This window comes from Pectinophora gossypiella, chromosome 16 (genome assembly GCF_024362695.1).
Source record: "Pectinophora gossypiella chromosome 16, ilPecGoss1.1, whole genome shotgun sequence".
Lineage (NCBI taxonomy): Eukaryota > Metazoa > Arthropoda > Insecta > Lepidoptera > Gelechiidae > Pectinophora > Pectinophora gossypiella.
Genome location: NC_065419.1, coordinates 15235140 through 15247180, shown reverse-complemented (window position 1 = coordinate 15247180; position 12041 = coordinate 15235140). Strand labels below are relative to the sequence as shown.

The 12041-nt window shown below is 36.4% G+C and overlaps 4 protein-coding genes across 5 annotated transcripts in view; 2 read left to right on the top strand and 2 right to left on the bottom strand.

The window, feature by feature from the left end:
* The window catches only part of LOC126373740 (uncharacterized), a 36501-nt gene extending 35879 nt beyond the window's left edge, over window positions 1-622 (bottom strand). The window contains exon 1 of the mRNA XM_050019979.1: window positions 489-622. Within this exon, the coding sequence (XP_049875936.1) occupies window positions 489-622 (134 nt within the window). The remainder of the gene's footprint in view (window positions 1-488) is intronic.
* A 527-nt stretch (window positions 623-1149) lies between these two features.
* On the top strand, window positions 1150-3496 carry LOC126373856 (enkurin domain-containing protein 1-like). 2 transcript variants are annotated; one of them, XM_050020202.1, is made up of 4 exons: window positions 1150-1397; window positions 1617-2246; window positions 2338-2499; window positions 2752-3496. In XM_050020202.1, the coding sequence occupies exons 1-4, from the start codon at window positions 1355-1357 to the stop codon at window positions 2910-2912; spliced, it is 996 nt and encodes a 331-aa protein (XP_049876159.1). In that variant the 5' UTR covers window positions 1150-1354; the 3' UTR covers window positions 2913-3496. The 2 variants fall into 2 exon arrangements, with proteins under 2 accessions (XP_049876159.1, XP_049876161.1); XM_050020204.1 differs by having other exon boundaries at window positions 1154-1287.
* Window positions 3497-3541: 45 nt separating this feature from the next.
* Window positions 3542-4908, bottom strand: LOC126373887 (nucleoside diphosphate kinase 6-like). Its single transcript, XM_050020243.1, has 3 exons — window positions 4523-4908; window positions 4282-4442; window positions 3542-3794 (listed from the first exon to the last, which is right to left on the bottom strand). Exons 1-3 carry the CDS (start codon window positions 4729-4731, stop codon window positions 3649-3651), a joined length of 516 nt encoding a protein of 171 aa, XP_049876200.1. The 5' UTR covers window positions 4732-4908; the 3' UTR covers window positions 3542-3648.
* Window positions 4909-5683: 775 nt separating this feature from the next.
* LOC126373850 (U5 small nuclear ribonucleoprotein 40 kDa protein) lies at window positions 5684-10700 on the top strand. Its single transcript, XM_050020195.1, has 6 exons — window positions 5684-5862; window positions 6034-6160; window positions 6461-6664; window positions 7634-7876; window positions 8618-8796; window positions 10078-10700. Exons 1-6 carry the CDS (start codon window positions 5743-5745, stop codon window positions 10255-10257), a joined length of 1053 nt encoding a protein of 350 aa, XP_049876152.1. The 5' UTR covers window positions 5684-5742; the 3' UTR covers window positions 10258-10700.
* The last annotated feature ends 1341 nt before the right edge of the window (window positions 10701-12041 follow it).

Below are 12041 nucleotides of genomic sequence, written 5' to 3'. Positions count from 1 at the left end.
TAAAGATCGTGGTGTGACTATAACGGGACATTACTACGCTTCTTTACTGGATAGATTGAAAGAGGCTATCAAGGAAAAAAGAAGAGGAAAGCTGTCAAGAGGTGTGCTCCTTTTGCACGACAACGCACCCGTCCACACGTGCCATGTTGCGACGGCTGCCATTCACCGATGCGGGTTCGAAAAATTAAACCACCCGCCTTACAGTCCAGACTTGGCCCCCAGCGATTATTATTTGTTCCCAAAAATGAAAAAGGAACTGCGTGGATGAAAATTTGGCGATGATGAAAAAGTCAAGTCTGCAATTTCGGCCTATTTTGACAGCAAAGAGAAATCTTTTTTTTATGATGGAATAAACAAATTATTTGATAGATCCGGAAAATGTGTTAAGGTTAAGGGAGAATATATTGAAAAGGAAAAATAGTTTCGTGTTTAATTTCGACCCCCTTCCCCCTCATTCCGCGAACTTTTTGACCTCCCCTCGTAGGTACCAAGTCCGCTCGGGCACATCCTTGGGTAGCGCGAGCAAGGTTCTTGGATCATCCGAAATCTGCAACTTGCGTCCTCGGCGTGATAGTTTATACTTGTTAACCGAATGTGTAAGACGAGGTCCACTAGAACTCATATTTGTATAGCACTTGATTTTCCTTAAAAAAAATAATATTTTTATAAAATAACGCTAAACATAGGCTATACAAAATTTTGGATAGACGATGATAGACGCAGATACCCGCCTTCAGTGAAAATGACATGACATAACAAAATGTAGCAATTTCAAAAATGCTTTGACATTTAATACTTAGCTACTTTTTTAAGTAAAAGGAGGTTATCGGAGGAGGAAACCTACATAGTCTAAACCACGTTATACAGGTAAGAATTTGAGCAAAAATAATTACGTTATCTTAACGAGAAAAATAACTGAAGGTTATCTAAAAATCATTATTACTATCAGTTATCAGTATAGGAATTATTCACCTAGGCAATGACTTTTTTTGTTACAAATCACTCTCTTCGTTCGTTTGTTCGTTGTGTCTCTCTGTCGAGATCAATACTTTTTCAAGGATGAATCACGTTCATCCTTTTAGAATATTCCGTAAAAAAGTTCCAACTGTTAACGAGGACTGGCCAAAAACAATTTTGACATTTAACCATAAACTAGTAACGTCAACGGCTGACGGCCGTTTGAAAAAATATACGTGACAAAAACCGAGCGCAAATTATAAAAATCTCCGAATTATTTGTCCCGAAAAATATCAAAAGTGTAGAATGCTGAATATTTATTTCCATTAGGTAACTGTGCTATTAAAAATGAACGCTAAATAATGAGTGTGTATTTTCTATACAGTGTTATCGTTGGATGATAATAATGTATACTTTGAAAGGAATATTTCCTGAACCCAGTGAGTGACATTTATTTCGTATTATAAGCGAGCGACTTGATTTAAAACTGCTGCTGTTGTTGTCTAGGCAATATTAGCTTGTTTACTGTGTTGTGGCACTGTTACTAGCGTTACCGATCTTTTCTTTTTACTATACGAGCTTCGCTCAGAACTTTTCAATGTGATTTGTTTTATAATAATATCATCATAATTCATAATGTATGATTATTTGTATTACAGAAAAGGAACAAAAAAAGAACTTTATCAGAGAAAATATGAAACAACTCAAATATATTCAGGGCAAAACAGCCAAAGAACCAAAATTTACGATAGTAAGGAGCCACCCGCCGCGCCTGACGCACTCCGTGGCGGCGGAGGGGTCGCTGGGGCCCGTGAAGTCGTCGCCCTCCAGCAAGAGCGGCAAGATCACGCTCAACGTCGCAAAAACCAGCTCCCACTCACAGAGCACACGAAAGAAACATCCAGACATCAAAATAAAAAAAGGAGATATGGCAGAGTTTCTGAGACGCAAGGAACTTCTAAGACAAGCAAAGCCAGAAAATTCACCTGAAGAAGTCAGATCAACAGAATCATCAGGCAGACTTCGGGATATTGGCTGTCAGACCATTGAAACTAATCTAGCTCAAAAATTAGAAGAGAGTACAAAGATTACCCTGTTATATCCAAAAAAAGACGAGGATGATGCAAAGATGAAAGCTAGTGGAGACTCTGGTCGCCACCGGAGTCCTACCCTACCAGTACAGACTCCGCGTAGAGCCGGTGATGAACTACCGGACTATGAGAGACCACGCAGTCGGTTAAATGCTATCTTAGAAAGGAAAGAACAGAAAGATCCTTATCTTCCTTCAGGTAATAATAATATGATGTTGAAACAAAAAATAAGCCTAGAAACATTATATTTTTTTGAGAATAAAATACAAAGATGAGTTTGTACTTTCAGGTTACCAGAAAGGTGTACTGCCGAAATATCTGCGGGAGCGCAAGGAGTCTGTCAAGGAAACCGATGGTGTAAAAGCTGATGATGACCAGGCTATATGTCCCCCCGGACATGTCACGCTCCCTGACACCGAGCGCAAGGAAACCCTCAGGATGCTTAGGAATAGTTTGTATCATTTATTCGATTTTTTATCAGTCAATATCATCTCTCTGCATGCAGGGCTAAGGTCTCCTCTTTATTATTTTATGACAGTGAAACCTCAAGTTTTGCTCTTATAAAAAAAACATTGTAATTCTAACTTATGAATAAAAACTGGATTCAATTTTAATAATAAATCATCATCTCCCTAGCTTTACAGGGTGACCTTACCTGACCTGATGCCAATAATAAGAAATAAGTAGTACACTTTGTTTACAGGTTTTGCAGAGTTAGTAAGCGAACTGAACAAAATGCCAGTAAAAACTGATACTCTAAGGATGCGCAATCGGAAGATGGAACTGGAAAAACAGCTCGCTAAGTTGGAGGAGGGCATCAAGGTGTTCTCACGGCCCAAAGTATTTGTCAAGATCGGCGAGTGACCGCTCACTGTGCCACTACACACAGGTTTCAGGCACTCCCTGATTGCTTGTATGTTAGATTTTTCCAAGGATCTACTGTCAAAAAAACCAGAAAAGACAAATCCTAATAAAAAATTTGTTTTTTCTGTATGTAATGTTTTTGTCCACAAATGTTCTATAAATTGTTAATGTGTTGTAATACTGTTTAGAACTTCCCTATGGAGTTCTACAGTGGTGCCTGTTCTTGTAATTGTACAGTATGTAGTTAATAAGTATTCTGTTTGTGACATGGTGTCTTGAAAATCCACTAAAAAATTTTGTGTGTAGCAAAGTTCCTCTTAAAAAAATGTTTTATGTTCATGAGATTAGCAGTAGATCCTTCCATTGCCGTCCTATATTTTAGTCCAAATTGAATGTCATGGCAAATTCTTGTGATCTCCAATATGCGTAAGTTAATTTGTTTATTACATGTATGTTAGTTTAATTATCATTATGTTATGTACTGGTTTGATGTAATTAATATAATGCTAATGTTTGTATGGTTTACAGTGTTTCTATAACATTTAATATTTTTGGATGTTTGAATACATATATTTTGTCTTTTAGTCGACTTAATTCTTTGGTCAAATAAAAGGATTATATTATAGATAGAAATTATATTTCTATTGTCTAAGTACTAGCTATAACTTGTTTTGAATTGAATACATAGTCTAATAATTGAATGAGTCAGGTACTTTGTGCTTGAAGCTAAATTTTACTATAATTTTCTAACATGTTGGAACAAAAACTCATTGAATATGATGGGGCCCTTCCTGTATCTTTCTTCATCATTGGTATGCCACTTGTAGAAAGAGAAGTCTGGGAAGAAAAACTTGATTTCCCTTTGTGCTGAATCATTGGAATCTGGAAAACAAAAATTTTCATCAGAATTTTATAAAACTTTGAAAACCAGAAGGTGGTTTACTTATAGTAAAATATTTTCTTGGAATCTGGAAAACAAAAATTTTCATCAGAATTTTATAAAACTTTGAAAACCAGAAGGTGGTTTACTTATAGTAAAATATTTTCTAAGTATTTTGTACAGTACCCCAGTCTAGTTACTAGTTGATTCACACCTCATATAAATAATACACAATCCCTTTGTGCAAGAGGAACTGGGACATTGTTGGTGCGAGAAATTATTTTCCCCACCAGGAAATGAAACTGTTGAATCCCACATATCCAATCGGATAACAAGAGAAAATAATTCCATTCCCTTTAAGTGTCAATACTGTTAAGCCCTACATGAAAAATAAGGGAATACTGAATTAATCAAGCAGAGGTTGATGCACTAGTCAGTTGATGAATGAGAATGTAATAATGATATCACAATAAAAGGGAAAACAAATACCTGATCCATGAGCCACATTTCTAGTATCAGAAATACCAAACATCCCTCTTAGACAGTAAGGATTTTGGAACTGCGCCTTGTACACGCTGGTGGGGCCTAGCATCCGTCGCCACAGTTCTATCCCGTTTGCATGCCCTATTACATGAAGATCTATGCTGCCACTGAAATGTTAGACAAATCCTTTTATAAACATTGTTTAAAGGTTAGTATCAAAGTTCAAATACTATGAAATGATAATTACCTCGTCATAAACGTTACTAGTCTGTTATAAAAGAACTTCCCAGCATGTTCCTTGTAAAAATTGCCAGCACTTTCTAAATCTAAATTAACCCTTTTCGTTTTCACCACAACGAATCTATTTTTTATTACATTTCTAATGTATGAAAGGGCTACTGGGTTCTTCACAGCGTGGGGTTTTATAATAGCTAAAGTTAACTGCAACTTTTGCATTTTGCTAGTCAGAGTTCACTATAATTGTTTCATTATTTTGCAAAATTTCCCATAAGAAAATTTCAAAAATTGAAATGACATTCTCGTTTTTTTTTTGTTTTTCTACGCTGTTTGTTACTAACACATAACCACCTTTAGAAGATGAATTTACAAATATTAATTTTCATTGGTGTTAGTATGGTACAAAAAAAGCGGGACATTTTTTTTTTTTTTGTTTTGTTTTTCCCCGAAGGGTAAGGCAAAGGGAACTATGCCCATACAGCCATGTCTTACGTATTTTTTTTTCTTGATGATTAATGAAATGATGAAAGGTGATGAATGATGATGATGAAACCTAAGCCCCCACCCTCGGAGTAGACTCCTACTCCGAACCCCAAACGAATTAACTCAAAAGTCCGCATAAACTTTTGAGTTATGAAGCGGCTTCCCGACACGAAGCGAAAATAGGCAGATACACTTTGTTCATTGAATACTCCAATATAATAACACTCGCGAATGTCTTCTGACTAACTTAATGCGATCATTAACCACAAAACACCACTTCGTATTAATTATTTAGATTACTCAATGAAGAAAGCAACTGTCCCGTTCCCGTTTCCCGCCGAAAAGCCAAAAAGCGGGACAGTATGTAACCATAAACAACAGATGTTTATCATAGACAATTTTTATTTTATTTTTACTTGTAAAACGAAAGAATAATAGCTTCTACAGCCAATTCTTAACTGTTTTTTATTATTGAATGTGGTTTTGGCTATATTTAAAAACTTTAAAATGATTCTTTTCAAAGACTTATTTGGAAATAAATACCGATGGAAACAATTGAAAACACTTGCAAGTTGAAACAAATATTAAATTCTTGTTGTCAATGTGTCAAGTTGTTGATAGAAAGGAACGAAAACTACAAAAAAAATACTGTCAGTCAAGACTGTCAAGACAGTCAAGTCATATAATTGTGTTAGGTTATGCTACTTTGCTTAGTTGCTTATAAAATTGCGATAAATTCATACAAAAATGCCTGAAATGGAAATCAAAAGGAAAGCAGACGAGTATTCCGTCGTCCCGGCGGCGAAAAGGACTCGTCATGAGATTTCGGTAGTTGGTACCAGAGAGAAAGCCGTTGTTACTTCAGCGGTAAGTCTTTCCTTCATTTCGATGCTACAATATTTTTACCTGGTGCTACATAATATAATTTGTTAACTTAATATGATTATTAGATTATTACCACGAATAAAATTAAAAGCTTTGCGTAAGTAAAACATCCAAATATATTTTTTTGTGTCACATAAACGTGACGATTTTCAGGTGCCCCGTACATCAAACCTTTACGCTCCTATCATGCTGCTGGAAGGGCACCAAGGAGAAATATTCACAGCCAAGTTCCACCCGGAAGGCAAGCACTTGGCGTCTGCAGGTTTTGATAGAATTATATGTAAGTTAATCTTTTCTATTCTCTTAAAGATATCTTAGACTTGGAAATACAATTCATGCTTATGTATTATTTCCGCTCACACCTATAGCCCTGATTTCTTGCAGACCTATCTCAAGCACTCCAAGGTCAGCAGATGATGCATGTTTATACAATATTGGTGTTTAGCCATAACTTTTTTAAGACACCTTAAAAAATCTCAAAGAAAAATGGGTTTTTTTTGAGCACAACTATAATATGAAGTTTGCTCATTCATTCCAATACACTTACAAACTCATATTATTTCAATTATCATAATTACAGATGTATGGAACGTCTACGGGCAATGTGAGAATGTGATGGTGATGAAAGGGCACACCGGAGCAGTCATGGAACTATGCTTTTCTCCTGATGGCTCTCACCTGTACACCTGCGCTACCGACCAGACTGTGGCCGTGTGGGACGTACCTACTGGAACACGGATCAAGAAACTCAAAGGCCATGCTAGCTTTGTTAACTCTGTGTCAGGTACAATGTCTTATTATCTACTAAACTACAGGCAGTTGTATTTCTGTCAGATAGCTAAAATGAGTGCTGATAAAATAAAATAAAAATTACTATTAATTCCATCTTACTAGAAGAGTTACTTGTTAACAAATATAAATGTATATTGTTACATTCTGCCCTATTGTGATCACACAAGAGCCATTAATCAATGATTGAATTGAATACAAAAATAATAGAGGTACTTGTCTGTAAGTTATTTTGTGAGCGTCAGAATCGCTGGTTGTCTGAACCGTTGCCCAATGAGAGTTGATTCAAGAATTGCTACATATTTGCTTATATTTGCTACATAGTTTAGATAATTGCTACATATGATATATATTTCGAAACAAGATTTTTTTTTTGACCAGCCATACTGACGTTTGGTTAGCTGGTGGCCTCCTAGTTTAAGATCAAGCATACGGAGTTTCCCAAAACGTGTTGGGCCTATAATTGCTACATATTTACTTCATTTATATATTTTTGTTGTAGCCTTATACGTACATTAAATAAAAAGACAGCTTTAATTTGAATTTGTCCAAGGAAAAAGTGCCTGACAAAATTATAAAGGCAAATACCTAATTATGCAGCGCAAGCCGAACAATATTTTTAGGCTCTGGCAACCGAATGTAAGCTGTCTTTTTATTTAATGTACGTATAAGGCTACAACTAAAATATATAAATGAAGTAAATATGTAGCAATTATAGGCCCAACACGTTTTGGGAAACTCCGTATGCTTGATCTTAAACTAGGAGGCCACCAGCTAACCAAACGTCAGTATGGCTGGTCAAAAAAAAAATCTTGTTTCGAAATATATATCATATGTAGCAATTATCTAAACTATGTAGCAAATATAAGCAAATATGTAGCAATTCTTGAATCAACTCTCATTGGGCAACGGTTCAGACAACCAGCGATTCTGACGCTCACGTTATTTTCTTTTTAATTTTCAGGAGCAAGAAGAGGGCCAGAACTCCTGGTATCAGCATCAGATGACAACACAATAAAACTCTGGGATGCAAGAAAGCGGAACCCAGTTGCTTCCTTCGACAGCACCTACCCTGTAACATCTGTTTTGTTTAATGACACAGCTGAGAAGGTCATATCTGGAGGCATTGACAATGTCATAAAAGTTTGGGACATTAGGAATAATCAAATTGCTTACAAGATCAAAGGACATACTGACACTATTACAGGTAAATAGTTATTGATTTTTTTTGTACAAAAGTATATTGTAAAAAAAAATATAAAAGATTAGAAAAAATTACCTACAAGGTATAAAAGTACCTATATTTACAACGGTAAATGAAACTAAATAAGATGTAAGAAATTAGTGTCAGTGAATAATGCTATAATTATATTATTTATATCTTAAACTAAATTTAAACTTGTGCTGCTCTCAACATAACAAATACTTTATTACACAAACAGGAAAATACAAAACAAAAGAGAAATAGAATGAGTACAATAGTTGGCCTTATTGCTAATTAGCAATCTCTTCCAGGCAACATTTAAGAATAGGAGATATTCAATATTATATACTATAGCGGATAAATACAAAGATAGATACACTTACAAGTACATAAACTACATACTCTTATCACAGTAAGTGCAAGAAAAATATAGAGCTAGAGTTTCAAACTGCCAAAGTAAAATAAAATTAAGATTGTGTGTGCCAGAAATGTAAATAATATTTTACCTAGACAGGTTACCCAAATGCAAAACAGTAAATATGCCAGATTTGGAAACTTTTAAAAGATGCGAGTTGACACATTTTTTTTAAAGTATTTTAGGCATAATTAATATGTTATAGAAATAAAAACAAAACCTAGTATGACCATGTAATACCTATGTCACATAATGTGAACAGTCTTATGTAGTTCAGCTTCCATAGAAATGACGAAACTAAATCCTTGTCATGGCACTCACTATTACAGGAATGTCCCTATCATATGATGGGTCGTACCTTCTGTCCAACTCGATGGACCAGACGCTCCGGATCTGGGACGTGCGGCCGTTCGCGCCGTCAGAGCGTTGCGTCAAGCTCATGTCAGGCCACCAACATAACTTCGAGAAGAATCTGCTGCGGTGTGCCTGGTCACCTGATGGCTCTAAGGTACAGTACCTACCAATTGAAATTCAAAAATATTTTTATTCATTAGGTAACATAAATTACACTTTGAATCGTCAATTTTTACATAACGAAAATTTCATCCGCCTAAAACTACAGCCGACGAAAAGAAGCTGCAAGATAAATCAAATCAGGCCAGTTGTCTCCATACCCAAATAATACTTTATGTGAATTACTTTTTACCAGATATATGTATAGATTGGCCTTAGCCAAGTTGCAAACAATTATGAGTGACAGATAAAAATGTAAGGTGATGTATCAATCCCATATTTTTGCCACTGTCACTGTTGATTTTCATAATCACTTGAACTTGGCTATGGGCCCAGATCATAGATTTACTACTACCATAGCCTACTACTACTACTAGCGGTCAAAAAGTGGGACGCAAAGTTACTGTTACTTAATATAGCGACGTTGACAGTACTTTACCTCAGTACGCGAATAAGCGCCGAACGGGCAACACGGGGAAGTGTGTGGTAAAAACTTGCAAAAAAATAGAGCCATTCAGGGTTATTGACCCCGAATGGGACTACCTATCCAGCAGGGATAACATTTATTTATTTATTTATTATGGACAACTTACAAGCTACACTCTGCACATGCAAAGTTACAGACAATAAAAAAAAGATTAAGAGCTAATGTTATAAAATTTTGTCACAGTCATTCAATCGATTCTGACGATATAATTATGTCGTTTTGTCGATTGATGCTAATATGTACCCAACTAAGTTATGTCGTTCTATCAAAATGCGAACATAATCACGTGACACGCATGTTAGGGGAAAAAATCAAACTTGTCAATTTCGACAAATCTATTCAATCGATCGATAATTTTATCACGTTGCGCATGTTACCCCTGCTGATCATTGGTAATCAGTTTTTACGACATTTCTAGCAGCTGCATGTGTTCTATGTTTTTTATTAACTCCCAGTCCAGCATAAAAGCATGAGCTTAAATAACACACACACAGACATAGATGGGATGAGGAAGGGGTAGACCTAGGAGAACATTTATGAAACAAATAAAAGAGAAGGTGCAGGTCGTGTCGTATCAGGAGGTGAAGGTTTTGGCGGGAAGAAGAGAGGACTGGCGATTGCTCCACCGACAAGACACCACCGGCTTTTTCGTTGTTGTTCTCTCGTTCGTTGAGCTGTGTGTCTCTTTAGACATAGATGGATAGTAGCAGGACTCAATTTGGCCATTTGGTTAATAAAATTATAAAAGGAAAGATAATATTTAGCTTAAATCCATTTATTTTTTACCAGGTGGCAGCTGGTTCGTCGGACCGGTTCCTGTACATCTGGGACACGACGTCGCGGCGCGTGCTATACAAGCTGCCTGGTCATAACGGCTCCGTCAATGACGTGGACTTCCACCGCGGCGAGCCCGTCGTGCTGTCTGCCTCCAGCGACAAGCAGCTCTACCTTGGAGAGATCGAGCATTGAACAGCGTTTATCGCTTTCATAGATATAACGTGTACAGGCGATGTCCCCATTCAAAGTGTTTAACTATTACAGTGAAAGGTCAATGACCCGTGTGCTGTGTCCCGCCCGCGCGGCGCAGCACGCGCACCGTGCGGCAAATTATATCGATAGCTTCGACTAATAGACGCAGCGAACGCTATCTATCGAGATAAACGCTGTACGACTCGATATAATTTGCGGCTCGTGAGGCGTGGTTGCTGTGCCGCGGGGGCTAAAAGTGTTGTGTTGATAGTTATCGCCCGTACTCTTACCCTGATAAGCACTACATTATGGAACAATAACTTCTACAAAACGAATGTTTCATTGTAAAGAGAATGTATGGTGATTTTGCTGTTTGTGAATACAGTGTATGTGGACTTTATTACTTTAAGTACCTATTTTAAGAATATAGATTTCTAATTTTAGAGCCTTGTTTTTTAATTATTATTGATCAACTTGAACACAGAGCACAAAATTTCAGTTAAATTGATTGTTTTAATACTCTTATTCGGACTCAGTTAATAAACAGGACATATAGTTTTGTTTTTAACAAAAGAACATAGTGATAGCCAAACAAAAATAAACAATAAATGTTAAACTTAGTTTATTTTTAAAATATTTTATTAGTCTTATATCAAAATCATCACAGTGTAACTAATTTATAAATTACTTCTTCACTCTGACATCTTGGCTTAAAAGTTTCCACGAATGACGGACTTTTCAGCCTACATTCTTCAAAAAATACAGATGGCGATTCTAGCGATGGTGGTTCTGTGCAATAAAGTATTATTTGATTTGATTTGATGGCGCTGTTGAGATTCAACTTGATAATTACCTATTTTCTCATTGCTCGGGTACATAAACAAATGATAATCTCGCAGTGATTTCGACAATGTCCCCATTGGGAATCAAACCCGGACCTCCAGATCGTGAGCCTAACGTTCTAAGCACCAGACCATGGAGGCTGTTCAAAACGTAAAATGATAAACTAATAAAGAATATACCTCAAATATATAATGGCAGAGGCATATAAAACAGAATTATGTTGCTACCTATGTTGCTTCTCTTTATTTTCATCTGAATAATAATAGGTGGATGATGTGTTGTGCCTGGGTGTAATAACAAGGGTCATCATTTATACCCAAAAAAAAAGAAAAAAGTAGAAGGTTAAATGAAGGCAAATCTTTACAGTGCCATCAAAATTTTTTGAGATATTGTAGCCTGGAAAGTCCTTCATTGAAGTTGAGTGAACTTGCCTAAAGTGATTGGATTACTGTGTATGAAAACAATGTGTAAGAGTGTAGGCTTTTGAGATATGGGTGTATAGAACAATGGTAAAATATATTAATTCAGAGGAAAATCTAAGGATAGAGGCTATAGACCAGCCAGATGAAATGATGTTTAGATGTTCTTTGTCTTTGTCCTTTCCTCTGGATTACCCTCTGGAGTCTAGACACGTCATAGCTAGAGGATTCGATCCCGGTACATTTTCCTAATCCCAGGACTATCTACAGTTAATCTCGGGATCCCCGGATAATCCCGGGATTGTATTGGTATGAAAGAGGTAACAAAAACGTATAAAGTTGAAACAAATCAATATAAACTCTTTTTTTAAAATCTTCAAAAAATAAAATATTTGAAAGAATTAATCGACCTAGACTAGACTAGTGGGTCGATAGCGATAAGCGCTGAATGAGGGAAATCGTCGACCATGCCGGCGGGGTCGGTATCGGGGTCCTGAAGTGTTTGGTGTCGCGAGCTGATTG